The sequence below is a fragment of the Oryza sativa genome, chromosome 11, assembly GCF_034140825.1.
Source record: "Oryza sativa Japonica Group chromosome 11, ASM3414082v1".
Taxonomy (NCBI): Eukaryota; Viridiplantae; Streptophyta; class Magnoliopsida; order Poales; family Poaceae; genus Oryza; species Oryza sativa.
Genome location: NC_089045.1, coordinates 207,373 through 224,175, shown reverse-complemented (window position 1 = coordinate 224,175; position 16,803 = coordinate 207,373). Strand labels below are relative to the sequence as shown.

At 40.2% G+C, this 16,803-nt stretch overlaps 2 protein-coding genes and 1 long non-coding RNA gene across 3 annotated transcripts; 1 reads left to right on the top strand and 2 right to left on the bottom strand.

The window, feature by feature from the left end:
* Positions 1–4,394: 4,394 nt before the first annotated feature.
* Positions 4,395–5,785, bottom strand: LOC107276603 (uncharacterized). The gene is given in 4 exon segments (XM_026021546.2): positions 4,395–5,030; positions 5,032–5,232; positions 5,316–5,554; positions 5,668–5,785. Coding segments are annotated over 3 exon segments (924 nt in total). The 5' UTR covers positions 5,544–5,554; positions 5,668–5,785; the 3' UTR covers positions 4,395–4,535.
* A 1,012-nt stretch (positions 5,786–6,797) lies between these two features.
* On the bottom strand, positions 6,798–8,553 carry LOC4349542 (uncharacterized). Its single transcript, XM_015761188.3, has 3 exons — positions 8,304–8,553; positions 7,947–8,194; positions 6,798–7,421 (listed from the first exon to the last, which is right to left on the bottom strand). Exons 1-3 carry the CDS (start codon positions 8,473–8,475, stop codon positions 6,999–7,001), a joined length of 843 nt encoding a protein of 280 aa, XP_015616674.3. The 5' UTR covers positions 8,476–8,553; the 3' UTR covers positions 6,798–6,998.
* A 4,842-nt stretch (positions 8,554–13,395) lies between these two features.
* On the top strand, positions 13,396–16,591 carry LOC9267189 (uncharacterized). The gene is made up of 3 exons (XR_010737796.1): positions 13,396–13,753; positions 15,579–15,741; positions 16,202–16,591. It is a non-coding gene; the product is annotated as an uncharacterized lncRNA (long non-coding RNA).
* The last annotated feature ends 212 nt before the right edge of the window (positions 16,592–16,803 follow it).

The window sequence follows — 16,803 nt, the reverse complement described above, 5'->3', positions numbered from 1 at the left end:
TCTTATATTTTAAGACCTAGTACATGGTATGTTTAATATGCGATCTTATGTTGTTATGATTTGATACTAAAGTAGAAGCTTAGGCCTAACTTTTTACACATCGATGTGTACCCATTGAGACGATGACACCAGCCAGCATCAGCATATATACGGCCCCTACCAATAATAATGTAACTGGTATATGCGTTTGTTCATCACCACCACCCTTGACCAAATGTTTTCCACTTCTTCTCTTGCATGTATTACTGGTGGCAGCTGACAAAGCATATATATGCTTCTTGCATGTATATCGTATCAAATACAATCAATACAAGTATATACTTATATATATAGGTAGGAAAGTGTATAATTTTAAGGTTTGGCGGGCTCCAACTATTAAATTTAACTCCAACAGCTAAGGTCTGTAGTGGAGTTGTGGAGCAAACCGAACCCTCCGCTCTACATCTCTAATTTATTTTGTGAGAGCATATATTCTAGTCCGCTCCACTTATTTTTAGGTGGAGTTGAAACATTTGGTTAGGCTTCAATGGCAGGAGATTTTTATTTTTTTTGCCGAAATTATTTTCGCATGCAGTCGGCTTAGGTGACTACGTGCAAAAATCTTGTTTTCATGTGTGGTTGGGCTACAGACACATCTACATCTTACTGATATTTATAGATGACAATCTGAATATATGTTAACTCCCCGTGCACGATATATAGGAATACATTTGTGCATGGTCGCTTGATGCATATATTGAAGATCGATTAAAAGACCAGGGCTTTAGCTAAGTCTGAAGAAGAATTAAGATCGAAGACCACCTGTGTATGTACGTACAAACTACACACATATGGAATCATGTTTGATGACGATGAATCCAGTGACTTGGATCAATTTGCCCTTGATGATATATAAATAGAGAGATCCTCCCATTTATCATGCACCAATAAGATTGCAGATAGCCGGCCCCACGTACATATATATGGGGGCACTAATATGTACTAGTCTGTTAAAAAAAAGTTAAACTCTAGCTATGAACTTGGACACGCATCATAGCTAGGATTGGATTTTTTTTTTGGGACGGAGGGGTATATCGTTTCTTCATAGCTAGCTTTAATTTAACCTTTTAGTGCAAAGTTGCGGTGCATTGGGCATTAGCATTAGTGTCATGTCATGGTAAAGTCACTTGCAGTTGCAGGATCCATTCATCGTCCATCACTTTGAGACTTTTGCTGCCTGCCTGCCATTCAAAAGGCACCTGCTGTTTCCTTCGTTGCCATTATCATTCGAATCCATACTCGATCGATCTTCAGGTTAATTATATTAGTTTTTCTTTCTTTTCCCTCCACTTTCCATTGATTTGTGATGTATGCAAAGCTGCCAAACCGCATGACATAGCTATATTACTATGTGGTTGCGAAAATAGATGAAAATGGTAAGGCCCAGTCAAGAGAAGAAAACTTAATCAACAGTGACTGCTAAAAACTAGGGAAGAAAAAGGTCACGTATAATAATATAGTACTACCTCCGTCCCAAAATATAGCCACTTTTGGCTATGGATCTGGACACATAGTTATCCAGATTCATAGCTAAAAATACTTATATTTTAGGATGGAGGCGGTAGAACTCTTGTGATGAACGTGCATGCATAAGTGCAAACCAAGATACATATATATGCATGTGTGCGCGTCGCATGGACTTTGTTTTAGACTTAAAAATATATTGGAGATTAACCACATTAAAAGAGAATTGGAATTCTCCCGGTACACATAGGATTGATATTTCCACTAAACATACACATGTTAACCCCTGGTAAAATCCCCGGTGTAAATTAACTTGCTCGATTAAGGCGGCTCGTCGCCGCCGCCATCGCCGAGATGCAGCCGGCCAGGCGGCAGCGGCCCTAAGCCTGCACCGGACGCCGCTCCGACCCCGGTTGTCACCGCAGCCGCCCGCGTTGGTCACCCCATGGCTCTCCGCTCTGTCGTTGTTGTTCCCGTCCTAGCGGGCGCCACCAACGACGAGGTGGCGGAGCGGCCAGACAGCGTGGCCCGGGTCGAGCTCTCGCCATCCCTCTCTCTCCTCTACGTCTCCCTCTCCCCTTCACCCTCGCCCTCTCCCTCCTACCTAGAGGTGGCACGACGGTCGCCGCTGGCACGGCCACCCTCCCTGCCCCCGGTCGCCCCACTGCGACGTGCTCCTTTGCCACCACGCTGTGGCCCTCCACTTGCGCTGAGTCGCGACGCAGTCCGTCTCTGTCGGCTTGTCAACCGCCGCCTCTGCGCCAGTCATCCACCTCGCCGGCTCGACAACTACCCCTGTCGGCTGAAATCTTCGAGGGGCTCTTCGGGGCTGTGCCCCCAGCTCTGGAGGGGTGGCATCCGGGCGGCCGCCGCTGCCGGCCATGTCCTTCCTTGCCACTGGCGCAGCTAGGAGCTCACGGCATCCCACCGGACCTTCTCGACCGGTGTTTCAACTGTCTCTCCACCTTGCACCAGGTTGCCTCGTGCCGTCTCCTGGTGCGTTGCTGCCACTGCCGGGGCTTCCAACATCTGGCTCGCGACTGCAAGTGCCGAGCAGCCACGAAAGCCTTCGTCGCCCCCGTCTGACTCTGTCGCCAGTCTAGAAAAAAATGTTTTTTTTACTAGTGGTGCCACTACCTAAATGTTGCTGTCAAGGAGACCGTCAAATAGGGGCGTTGGTTCCCGACCTTCACCGCAGAGACCATCGATTGGGGTCATCGGCTCCCGACTGTTGTCACTGCCGAGACCGTCGATTCGGGGTGCCAGCTTCTGGCCGCCGCCTCCAAGGCCGTCGATTCGGGGCACTGGCTCCCGACCACCTCTGACAACCACCGCCACTAGATTCACCACCTGCATGCCAACCTACTAGGAAAGCAAAAATGCCAACCTACGAGAGGACTCGACTATGGGGAGACCCATAGAATATCATAACAGAGCTAAATTATCTAAAGGAACCACGTACACGGAAACAAAGCTAATTAGATGTGATAGGTTGTGAGAGGATGAGTTTTTCCAATTTAAAATCTTGCATTCACCATCGTTATAGTACATTATTGATTCAACTACACAAGTATTGTTGGGATGGCTAGAAGGAGCTAGCCATCCAATGGAATTAAGATAGGAAGAGCCACATATTTCCGGCCCTTCATTTAATCCAGGCGGAAGGTAAGGAGTTCAGGAATCGAACCTTGGCTGCAACGTTCACAAACGCTTGTGCCAAATCTCAAAGATGTAAACTATGACATTCCATGCATCGATCAGTGTTTATGCAACTCCATTTCTCCGAAAAGGAGCGCAGTATTTAAAAATTAAGCCCAGGGGTACAAATTGTGCCTCAAAGTCTAATATAGCTTTTGCTTGTGAGGAAGACTAGATAGTTACTGTTACTGCTGTAGCATCAGTGCATCACCAAAAAAAAAAAAAAGCTTTCTACAGAACTAAAGACCATTTTGAAACCAAATCAACTTTATGACTTTCTTAAATTTGGTTGTTAAACTGGGTTGCATGAAAATTAAAAAGAAAGGATGCAGCGTGGAACTATCTTAGAAATTGCACTTCAGTAGAGGAAAAATTAATATGACTCGCCCTACATTATCATCACACTACTCTTAACACCTGAACTATAGAACATCTAAATAATTGTGTGGAACTTAAAAAGTCACAAACAGTAACCATTAGGTTCCTTTATGTAAGGAGGCATTCAACCCAATCCCTTCAGTCCAACACCTGAACTATTGGGACTTAATTCATTTTCCAGACCAACAGTCCAAAGAGCTTGGGCCATGTCCACACTATGCAAGCAAGCACAAATTGCTTTTATTCGGAAATTTCGCACTTCTTTCTTCACCCTGTATAGCTAAGTAGCAGTGAGCAAATCAAATTTACGTAAAAAAGGAACCTCATGTCAGATACTACTTGTGCCTTAATCTGAAGAACAATTAATTACATAACACTCCAAGAGTGATGTAACACAGAACATCACTCAAAGATTGGACTCACTTGAACAGCTTATTGTGCACAAAATGTGATTCCCAGATCTTCTTTGCATCTCACAATATATAATCATATATTACATACATGCCATGTCGCCAACCTTTACTTTGGTGATCATCATCTTTATTCTGGTTCAAACAGGTCTCTACCCATCAACAACTAATTATACAGGTTATTTCCTTCAATGTTTCTTTTGAATAATTACTTGTATATGGCCTTTGTAGGAAAGATTGTTAATGAACCAGAGAGACAGGTACGCAGCATTTGCCCTTAATCACCCCATGAACGCGGCAGCTCAGACGCAAAAACCCAAAACAAACCCAACATCGGCAATCGGATTCGTGAAATTCCACCCCCAAAATACGCAAACCATCACAAGCCAAATCAAACAGGGGCGATACCCAAATAGCCATATTAGCCAGTTTTTTTTATAAGATTAATTGGAACTATATGTGTCTCAAATATATATATGATTGTCTGAATGGATATACTAGCTAGCATGATAGAAATTTGGAATGGCAGCGATCGAAATGGGTAAGTTAGAAATAGCCAACAGGGGGAAGCCTATCGACCAGAGACCAAGCAACAGAGATTTGAAGCTTACATGGGCCTCCTCCTCCTCCTCCTCCTCCTCCTAGTTGTAGCTCACACGTCTCCACACTCAATGAAGCTTCCTTAGGATCAAAAACAATCTCGTGTTTTGCAACAATCTCATCCTTCTTGTTGTCGTTGTCATTGTCAACTACTTGCTGCTGGGAATTGAAAGCCAGCACTTGAACTATGAGTTGGCCAGCCAGTTCTACCGAAACAACACGCCTTGAAAGCTGAATGAAGCCGTCATCATCGATAGGCATTTTTCCATCTTGTTGTTTTTGAGAATCAAGTAACACGATTTCTTGATGAATTGTGCTGGCCGTACGGGAAATAAGCCTTCCTTGGAGATGATCCGGCCATGACGATTGCGAACTCGACCGATCAAGCACTGATGATAGTGGCCTCAATTGACCGATCAAGCACTGAGATTGCGAACTCGACCTCACTTCGCTTGCCGATGCAATGACTCGTTGGGCCCGGAAGATAGCCAGAATTCACCACTCCAAAGTTAACAATTTGATCTTGGTCAGGATGATCATGCAGGGTGTTGTTATTGGACTTTGCTTTGAGCTGAACCTCAAATTGAACAGGATCAATTAAGACAATTGCGCGAGACGGTCCTGTTAGCACTAGAAAGGGATCCTGCAATTAAGAGCATACATATGAGCTAGTCAATCAACCTCTTAATGGACTTGAATTAAGAAGAAGAGGTTAATAATATATACCTGTTGAGTAAGGATTTGGCAGTTGTCTCTAGTGCGATTAAAGAGAAGGTTGCGCCTAGGATCAAGAGAGTCCCTGGTAACGACGAGGCCATAGACATGAAGTGGCCACTGGAGCTGATGGTCTGTTGTGCTGGTGTTGCGGAGGAGGAGTTTGATTGAGAAGATCTGCAATCCGCTGTCGCAGCCAACAAAACTTGATTTTGGGATGTGTCCAAACGTGTAACGCATGGCCGGATAAGCTGCATATAGGATCCATTATTGTTAACTATATATAGTCTGATAAGGATTATTAATCGCTAGAATAGAAATTAATTAATCTAGGGTTTTGGAGGAGGAAGATGTAGATACTGACTGGTATCGTCGAAGGAGCCAAAGTTACGACCGTGCCATCTCGGCGGAACATCACAATCTCATAATCCTCCTCCTCTTGGGATTCTTCTTCTTCCACCTCCAATCGCTGCATCATCAATAAATCCCTCATCATCCTCTCCCCGTCGTCACTAGTACTAGTACTACTCTTCTTCTTTATTCGATCCCCTCTCCTCGTTGCCATGAAACAATTAATAATCCACAAGCATATACTAAGTACTACCTTCATCCTAAAATGTTTGACACCGCTGACTTTTTTAAAAATGTTTGACCGTTCGTCTTATTTAAAAAATTTAAGTAATTGTCAATTCTTTTTCTATCATTTGATTTATTGTTAAATATACTTTTATGTATACATATAGTTTTACACATATCACAAAAGTTTTTGAATAAAACGAACGGTTAAACATGTTTAAAAAAATCAACGGTGTCAAACATTTAGGGAAGGAGGGAGTATATCAGATCGATCGATCTCTTTGAGGGAAGCCGCCGCGCGGGCGGAAACACTTTTTTTTTTGGATGAAATTTGACGGAGCCCGCGTGGGTGCGTGGTACTGCTCGGATTGGAAATCTCTCTCTCGCCTCGGACTCCATCACCACCGAACGGAACGGACGTAATTAGAAAGAAACGGGCCCTAATCACATCTACTGGGCCAAGCAACGCTCTCCTTCCATCTTATTGGAAAATGTCTACTATACATCCCTCATCTTTTAAAACCAGGCACACTATTAAGGTGGTTTTGCCGACTTCATCTTCATCCCATGTTGTGTCGAACGTGGCGATTACACGACACTCCAATCAGTAAAAAGTGGGAAAGTGATTTCATCCCTCGAGGGAATATTCCCTCGTTTCGTGCATGTCACCTAAATAGTCTTCAACAAATTTTAAAAAAATTGGCAAGATAGCTTAATATGATATATATATCACTTTACAAGTATGCAAATTAAAATTCAACTTCTACTACAAATTGTAACAAAAATAACAAATATAAATATGAATGTACGATAAGTCGATAACTATTTTTAGTTTAATTTGTTCTTTTTGTTACTTCTTCCGTTCCACAGTGTAAGACTTTCTAGCATTACCCAAATTCATAAAGATGTTAATAAATCTAGACACATATAGAAAACATATACATTCATCAATGTATGAACCTAGGTAAGTCCAAAAAAATCTTACAATATGAAATGGAAGGAGTACAATCTATGTTGTCAATTTTTTTATAACTATTTAGATGACATACAAACAATAAGGGGATATCCCCTCGAGAGATGAAAATCTATATCCGAAAAATAAATAGTGTACCCCACATGTCAGTGGCATTTAATCACACCATCGTCAGGGCAGATGGGCACTCTACCACCATGTGCAGATCGAGAATCAAGTAGCTTGATGGCCTCATCACTTATACTGGCCGTGCGGGCAGCAACCTGTACTCCCAAATCATCCGGCCATGACGACCCATCAACAACCTGGACACTGATAGTCGCCTCAACTGACCGAACAAGCAGTGTAAATGCAAACTCAAGCTCACTTCTCTTGCAACGGCGACGCCTCCGAACTATGAAAGGAGGATCTGCCAAAGAATAATCATGGTGATAGACAAGGACTCTGAAATTGAGCACTTTGTCTTCAGACTCACTTGTGCCTTTCGCTTTTAGTTGGATTTCGAATTTCACAGGATCAATTACTAGCACAACAGCACGAGTTGGCCCTGTTAGCAGCAAAAATGGATCCTGCAACCATCACAATTTAATCAATCAGGTAACATCTGGTTTCTAACAAAATAACAAGGAAGCAGGCCAAAATATCTTTCTTAGTAGATATAGGGCCTGTTTAGATCCCCTGACAAAATTTTACACCCTGTCACATCGAATGTTTGGACACATGTATATGGAGTATTAAATATAAACGGAAAAATAACTAATTGCACAGATTATATGTAAATTGTGAGGCGAATCTTTTAAGTCTAATTGTGCCATGATTTGATAATGTGGTGCTATAGCAAACATTTGCTAATGACGGATTAATCAGGCTTAATAAATTCGTCTCGCGGTTTACAGCCGGATTCTATAATTTGTTTTGTTATTAAATTATGTTTAACATTTTAAATGTGTGTGCGTATATTCGATGTGACACGCCAAAACTTTACACCCCTGATCTAAACATGGCCATACTGATAGATGTGAAATGTGGATTAATTAAAATGCATTGGAAAAGGTCCAAGTATCCCTGAACTAGTAAACTGGTGAGTAGTGTACCTGTTGGGTGAGGATTTGGCAGTTATCCCTGGTGCGGTTGAAAAGAAGATTGCGCCTAGGATCAAGCGAGTCCCTGGTGGCGACCAAGCCATAGACGTGCAATGGCCAGTGGAGCCCCTCTTCCTCTTCCTCTTCCTCTTCCTCGTTGAGGAGGAGTTGGTTGACTTTGACGGAGAAGATCTGCAGACCGTAGTTGCAGTCCGCGTACTTTGGGATGGGTACATGTGTATAGCGCATCGGGGCGAAAGCTACCAATTGAATTGAATTGAGTTAATTCACATTGTTGGAATTAGAAGCTGCATGCTACTCCAGTAGTACAAGAGATGGGATGGGATTATAGAAGAATAATTGACTGACTGGTTGCATCGAAGGATCGGTGTGGATGGGAGTAAAGGGATTCCCAGCCGCGGCGGAAACGGATGATTTCGTGGCCCTCCTCCGACGGTGTCTCGTCGGACAATCGACCCTTGTCCCTCATCCTCGCGCTCTCCTCAATTCCGCGCCTCTGCTTGGTTTTCTCCGCCGCCATCGATCCGAGTGAGACGAACCCTAGGGTGGTTTTCCGATCCGATTGCAAACTCTTCTTCTTTCCTTTTTGTTCCTTTCCAACCCAAGCATGCCCATTTACATAGCCCATATCATAAGTCTACAATAATTACTTATTACTCTTTTCACGTACGCTAGCTGGTGTGGTTGCTTCATGATGAGCGATTGAGCTTAACCAACAAGGCAGAACACACACCATATATGCAACCGACTATTTAAATAGATAGCCAGCCAGCCAGCAACATGTACGTACCTGTTTTACTAATCGATACATACGTAAGATCAGCGGGTACAATAGCAAACTATAAGCCAGCTATAAACACATATCGAGAAAATAAAAGATGAGAGAGAAGAGCAGCGAACTACATATTTGTAGTCAGCTGTAGCACAGTCTCTAAGACACAATGTGTTTATGACAAGTGGGACTATATATTAATAGTATATGACAAAAGGAAGAAGAAATACAAAACGACAATGCCTATAACAGGTCTTTATAATAGTCTCGAGCTCCCCAGAATCTCCCAACAATAGCGCTCTCCCTACGTTGTTGAAAAAAAATTGATGTGCCGGATTGAAGATTGTTTGCAAAAACGAAACCTACATGTAGATAGCATTCCATTTTTATATGATTTTTATTTTTGTTTGTACTTTTGCATTTGAGCCCCTGTAATTTTTATATTTATATTTGAGTCCCTGTAATTTTTATATTTACATTTGGGTCCCTATAATCTTGCAATAAGGTACTTTAGGTCGTTTTTGTTAAAAAAATAATAAAAGAGAGAGAACAAAGGTAGAAAGGTGCATAAAAAGAAAAAGAAAAGCCGCACAAAAAAGAAAATAAAGAAAAACATTAACAACAAAAGTCTTTTTCCCCTAATAGTGAAAAAAACTGTAGATCCGAACGGAAAAAAAAATCTGATTTATATAAAAGGCAAAAAAAAAAGTGGTGAAAAAAACACTAGATCCGATTCCTTTAAAAACGAAAAAAATGTCTGATTCATAAAGGCCAAAAAAAATCTGAAAAACATCTAAAAGAGTTCGTTCGATTCCCTAAGAAAGTGGTGAAACAAAATCCGATTTCTAACCAGTATATATCTCTTCTCTATCTCTAATCTAATCTAACTATTTTAAAAGAGAAAATGCACGAGAAAATAAAACGGTTAAAAAAAACGCGTGAGGCAAAAGTCAGAAAAAAGCGCAAAAAAACATGCTAAAAAGGTTTTCCATCTTCAATAAAAAAATAAAAAACGCGCGAGAAAAATTATTTCCATCGTCGGTAAAATATTTTTTTAAAAAAACATGCGAGGAAAAAACTGTTAGAAAAAACACGCCATTTCTAAAAAAAATGGTTTTAAAAAACCGCGCAAGAAAAAAACATCGTCTATTAAAAAACAAATCGCTTTGAAAAATTTTTCAGAAAAAGCTAAATTGTTGGACGCTTGAATCGGATAGGATCATCGATTTTTTGCCATCTACTACATGGCTTTATTTCGTCATATATTCTCTTGTATTGGAAAAAAGAAAAAAACATTCGAAAAAAAAGCAAAAACAACTTGCGAGAAAACCGTGCAAGAAAAAAACACCGTCTATTTAAAAACAAATCGCTTTGAAAAAATTTTCAGAAAAAGGCTAAATTGATGGACGCTTGAGTCGGATAGGATCATCGATTTTTTGCCATCTACTACATGGCTTTTGTCAGGGTTATGGATACCACATACCTAATACTATTAGTTGACTAAATCTCGGCAGGATCCACAACATACCATGTCCTATACGGAAGCAACCTTCGGATATAGGAGGAGTTCCGGATAAGGAAAGACAACCAGAGTTCTACATGGAAACGACAAGGATTACTCGGATTGTATCCATATTGGTTTCCCTAGCTCTACTTGGACAAGGGGACACCTATGGGTATAAATACAAGCCCCCCTAGGAGGACAGGGGGACAACCATGATGAGACGATCAACACGATCAACACCCACCATGACGAGACAATCAACACAATACACGAGACAACATACAAGCCAATATACGCCAAGACAAGCCGCCGGATATCGACATCAGAGATACGCCTAGATCGACCCTATCCGGTACCTTCAGAGGCCGGCCGTAGGGATCTAGCACTGTCTCTGATTCCGTCGGGCGCGAGCTCGAGGAGGAAGGCTACCCTGTTGTCGACTACGAGTCAGACCTTCAGACCGCCATGTCGACAACAATTAGATAGGCTACCCCACATATTGTACTGGTGTGATTATGGTGAATAAAAAGCAACATCGGCTCCGGCCAACAGGATGTAGGGCTATTACCTCATAGCTCAGGGGCCCGAACCTGTATAAAAATTCCTGTCCCCATCTCTTTTACCTCAGTCTCGCATATATCTTAGCACCGACGATCCCCATACTGTCCAAATACCGTAGTCGAGCCATCAAACGTCGACAGCTTTATTTCGTCATATATTCTCTTGTATTGGAAAAAAGAAAAAAACATTCGAAAAAAAAAGCAAAAACAACGTGCGAGAAAACAGGCAAAAAAACACACGAGAAAAGAAAAGCAAAAAAAGAGAAAAATATGGTTTTCTTCGTCAGTAAAAAAAGAAAAAAAACATGCTATGAAAAAACTTTTAGAAAGAAATGTCACATTTCTGAAAAATGGTTTGAGAAAATCGCGCAAGGAAAAGGAAAAACCACTGTTTATAAAAAACAAGCCGCTTACACATGGGCATTATTACTAGCATCCGTCAAAAAAACCGGGCGAAAAAAACTGAGCGAAAAAACTGGGCAAAAAAAGTCCGATAAAAAAACGGAGTGAAAAAAACGTGAGAAAAAAAAATGTCCGGTAAAAAAAAGGAGCGAAAAACAAACAATTCTGTCCGACCCAAAAAAATAGGAACCGGGCGGAAAAAAAACCAGCGAAAAAAAACCTGGCTAAAAAATAGTCCGATCCAAAAAAATCGGAGCGAAAAAAAAGGGAGAAAAAAAAAGTCCGATCCAAAAAAAATACGGGACAAAAAAAAGCGGGAAAAAAACGAAACGAGTCAATACAAAAAGGGCGAAAAAATTTTTAAAAATTGTCCAATTCCAAAGAAAAAGGAATTATACGAGACACGGTAAAAAAAATCGACCGGGCGAAAAAAATACGAGCGAAAAAACCGGGCGAAAAAAATTAAAAAAAGTCCGATAAAAAAACAGGGCAAAAAAAACAAATTTGTCTGATCCAAAAAAAGGCAAAAAAAGGGGGGGGAAATCGAAATGAATCCGACTCTGTCGACGCGGTAAAAAAAGGCGAAAAAAATAAAAAAACATTGTCCGATTCCAAAGAAAAAGAAATTATATGTGACGCGGTAAAAAAATCGACCGGGCGAAAAAAGAAAACCGAGCGAAAAAAACCGGGCAAAAAAAGAAAAGTCCGATAAAAAAAGGGGCGAAAAAAACAAATCTGTCCGATAAAAAAAAGGCAAAAGGGGGGGAGAGAAAAATCGAAACGAATCTGACTCCGTCGACGCGGTAAAAAAAGGACAAAAAAAAGTCTGATTACAAAGAAAAATAAATTATATGTGACGCGGTAAAAAAAATCGAATCCTCTTATATCTAGAAAGGTCCGACACTATAATAAAGTGGTAAAAAAAACCGTTCGTAAAAAAAATGCACGAGAAAAAAATAAAAAGGGTGGAAAAAAGTCTAATTTTTTTTCGTCGTTTTAGTATTCCGTTTATATATCTTCTTTATCTCTAATCTAATATAATCTAACTATTAGAGAAGTTTCTACCGTATATTAAAAAAGAAAAAAAATGCGCGAGAAAATATAAACGGTTTAAAAAACGCGTGAAGAAAAAAATGCCGAAAAAAGCGCAAAAGAAAACGAAAACGAAAACGTGCTAGAAAAAAGGTTCCATATTCCGAAAAAAAACGCGCGAGAAAAAAATATTTCCATCGTCTCTAGAAAAGCAAAAAGAAAAGCATACGAGGAAAAAAACTGTTAGAAAAAAATGCTAAATTGATGGACACTTGGTCGGATAGGGATAGGCTCTATCCACTTTTTTTCATCTTCTACACAACTTTTGTTTGTCAACTATTCTCATGTAGTGGAGACCCTGCACATCTTTATAGGCAATTATCATACTATTTTTGTGAAGTATAGGGATAGCTATTATTCTTGATAACATATTATATGGAAATAATCTTATAAAATAAACATATTTTAATTGTTATTTAGAGAAGAGTGCTCAGTGACTCTATTTTGTATAGACTTGACCATACGAGGCAGTGTAGGATTTGATTGGTTGCAAGAATGAGATTAAAAGAATATTTTAGATTATATGCATGTTGTTGTATGAATAATTCAATTATTTTAGGTAAAGCAAACATCGTAAGGTTGCCATCATTGAGATTGGGCTATTACATTTAAGATGTTCCAATTTTCTGATTTTCTGATTGTCGTCAACATGGTTATGAATGAAAAACGTATATTATCATTGCGTTTTTTCACCCGTTGCAACGCACGGGCATGTTTGCTATTATTAATAGTATATGACAAAAGGAAGAAGAAATACAAAATAACAATGCCTATAGCAGGTCTTTATAATAGTCTCGAGCTCCCCAGAATCTCCCAACAATAGCGCTCTCCCTTCTTTGACCCCTCTTCCTCTTCCTCCTCCTCTTCGGTTGTTCGCCGGCAGCAGAGGGTGGAAGAGGGGTTGTACGCCATAGTTATAGAAGTAGTTATCATCTATCTACCCTATAATTCATCTACCCTATAATTCACCAACTGCGTCTTACATCCTTTATACTTCATCATTAAATCCGACGGCTCGTATTCCTCTACCCGTGATCGAACGATCAAGATCAGATCCACCTCTCTTCTCCGAGTCCTCTTTAACGCGTGCGCCCGTCACGGCGACGTTTCGCGCACCCCTGCCACGCATACCTAATCTCTAACACCACGCCGCCGCCGCCGCCGCCGCCGCCCCGCGTGCCGGTCTCCTTCTGCGAGCGCCGTCGCAGCCTCCCCCTCCGTCGACGTGACCACCGACCCCGCCTCTCCATGACGCCCGCCTCGCCGATCCTCTCTCCCTCCTCCGCTCCGGCACCGATCAACGCTTCGACGGCCACCTGCGCGCCGCATCTCCGCCGCCGGATCAACGTCGCCGACGCCCGCCTCGCCGATCCTCTCTCCCTCCTCCGCTCCGCTGCCGACCTCCGCCTCGACGGCCGCCTCCGCGCCGCCACCGAGTTCATCGCCGCTCCCCTCCCATCTAGAAAAGGTAAACAAAAAAACATTTATGGCGTTTGATTGCTGGACATCACCAAATAGAAATTTCGTTCAATAGGTCTCTTCTGTGGCAGTATGATCTGTCTGAAGTATAGAATGAACATTTTCCCTGTGAAATTAGAAGTTTTTTTTGCATGTATTCCTTGACTCGGGACAAGCTGATATGATGCCAAACGTCCAAATTGATGCTCCAAACATAGTTCGATCCTTTATTTTTATGTTTATGTTGACCATTTGCTAACCCATACATTAACTATAACAGCCCAGCACTATACTGATTGTGCATTATTTCATAAGATTGCACGCTTATTTCTGGACATAGTATTGCAGCTCCAACTTTTGGGACTGCAATCTTTCTATGAGAAAAATGCAGTACCACTTTATATTATAATCCCATTTATACGAAACAAGTAGTTTGGCATACATCAAAGTAGAATGGTGACATTGAATATAGTTATTTTTTTCACAGATAGCAGCCTCCGAAGTTTAGGGAATATTGTCCTGGACATAAAAATTCTTTGTTGCAAATTTACAGTGCTTAGATTACTTATAATTTATCAGAGGATTGTACAGTAGACTTTATATTAACAAAATCTACAGATGATTAAATATTCCTTGTACAAATTAACAACCACATCCACCGTAAAACAGATTGTGAAATTTACTTATAGGAGAAACCTATGGGATGTGCTCCTGACAATCTGCTCATGGGAAAGAAATTTATAGTGCATTGTATTTTGAGAAAGATGGCTTCTGTACTCAGCTCACTAAATCCTATTGTTTAGTTGAACTCTCCGATACTTAAGTTAATGTGTTGAATCTATGCTTGACTGCTAAGTATATACTTTTAGTATCGCCTGATGTCATATGTGATGCTTTTGAGGGATCCTACTGTACACCTTGAGATAATTTACTCTTAACCTGATGCACTCATATGTGATCAATAGTTACAATAATTCCTGTTATAACTGGGCTAGCATTCATTTATAGTTACAATAATTCCTGTTATCAATTCTCCAGTGGTATATTTGCTGAATATATATGAAACTTGACACAAATCTCACATCTTAATAGCTCAAAATATATGTAATATTACTCAAATAAACTTTTCCTGAAGTTTTCTATTGTGCTTTATGTATTATATTTTCAGATATTCACAACCTATTTTATATTGTTGATTACTGATAATATGGGAAGCATTGGTAAGATGTACAGGAATGATGATTATAGATATATGGTACAGCAAATTTGTCTATCACCAATACCATGCAATTTAATGATTTTGTGCAGTCCTTGATTAATGACATCTTGAAGTACATGTACAGTTAGGACAATGTCAGATTAAAATCCAAATCCATGCTTACAGTTACTTCACATCTGAAGTAAGATAAATTATCCTAGGAATTAAATTCAAGATTTTATTGGTTTTATTGGTATTTTGGTTCTTAGGATTAGGATTTTTGCATGAAAAGAGTACTACTAGATTGCGGCTAGGTCAAGGCTCTCCTTGAAACAGCCTTTTACATGGACACTGCATAGTAAGGTCCAGTGAGTTTTTTCATTTCAGACGTGTGCAACTCTCTGTTCTTTACTCCTTGCCCAAATAAATTCTGATTTAAAATTCAGAATTTTGAATTTGATTTTTTTTCTTTTTTTTGGTCATTTTTGCATACTGCACGTGGAATGGATATCCTGCTTAATGAATACTATCATGCTGCAGTTTTCCCTTTTGTTTTGGTGAATTTAGTACTATGCAGATCAGTTCGTGCTACTTTTGTTTGCAGTTAGTGGAACTGAGTTTGGTTCTTCCTATTCAGATACATTGTTTCCTGCATGATCAATGACTCAAATCTCAATGAAGATAGGCATATTGCTATTCCAGGTTGGTTATCTGAATGTGTGCAGGTTTGCAATTTGCATGTCATTGGATGTATATGGTTGATAACTTGATATGGGAGTAATTGGGAAATCTGTGATAAGGTATGAATCTTCCCTTTTGATGCATTTCTACAGCACTATTGAAGTACCACAGAGATTTTTTGGCCATATTTATTTATAACCATGCAAGGAATAATAACTCTTCCTGATTAGGGCTAATTTTTTGTACAAAATCTATGAGTAAATGAATTGTTCTAATTTGAAACAGAGCCCTCTGGTTTAGTAGAGCTTGATCAGTGAGTTAAAAAAATTGTAGAATACGTGAGTACTGAACATGTTATAATTTGAAGCACACTCCTCTGATTGAAAACTTTGAGTAGAAGAGTTGTTCTGACCTAAAACGGAGTCCTAACATGATATCAGTGAGAGTTACAAATTGTTTGTAATATCTGTGAGTACGAGGATCGTTCTAATTTGGAACTCAACTCCTCTGATGACAACTTTAATCAGGCAGTGTGAATTATGCATTTCTTGTTCTCATGAACAATATTTGTTTGAAAAGTGAAAGATCGGAGGTATGTTTTGCCACGGTGGATGAACAGAAAGCCCGGTGAGGATGGCAAACATGGAGTGAAGAGGGTATGATGTATGCTGTGGCCAGAAGAAGTTGCTCCTATGATGGAAATTGTGAGCAAGACAGGCCCTCGAATCCTTTTTTTTTTCCCTGATGAATTTGTAATTTGGATATGCTGCTGGAATCGGTTGAAATCTATTTGTAACTCCACTTTCTCATTTCCCCATCATATATGTATGCATTGCTGAAAGTGATGTGAAGAGGGGAATAGATAGCGTGTAGCCTAACAGACTATGGATCATTGGATTGCATCTATGTTTCTGATGGTCTTGCGGGTTTGAGACTTTGAGCTTGAGAATGTATTTCTATTTTTGGATTTGTCTTTCTGTCACCTTGTTGGATGGATATTGCGGTTTTTTTAACTTTTACCTTACTCATTTTATTTATGAATGAAAATGTAAGTTTAATAATTTATTATTTATTCAAATGCTATGGGATAAAATCCTTATTTGCCTCTAAAGGTTGACATTTACCGAATGTTACCGTAGCGTTAGCACGGGTAAGTTACTAGTTGCTTTAGTCGGGTTCTC

Coding starts and splice junctions, on each gene's coding strand:
- LOC4349542 (XM_015761188.3), bottom strand. CDS start 8,475: ATGGCGGCGGAGAAAACCAAGCAGAGGCGCGGAATTGAGGAGAGCGCG. Junction 8,195..8,303: donor CCGATCCTTCGATGCAACCA/GTCAGTCAATTA, acceptor TTCAATTGGTAG/CTTTCGCCCCGATGCGCTAT. Junction 7,422..7,946: donor GCCAAATCCTCACCCAACAG/GTACACTACTCA, acceptor TGATGGTTGCAG/GATCCATTTTTGCTGCTAAC.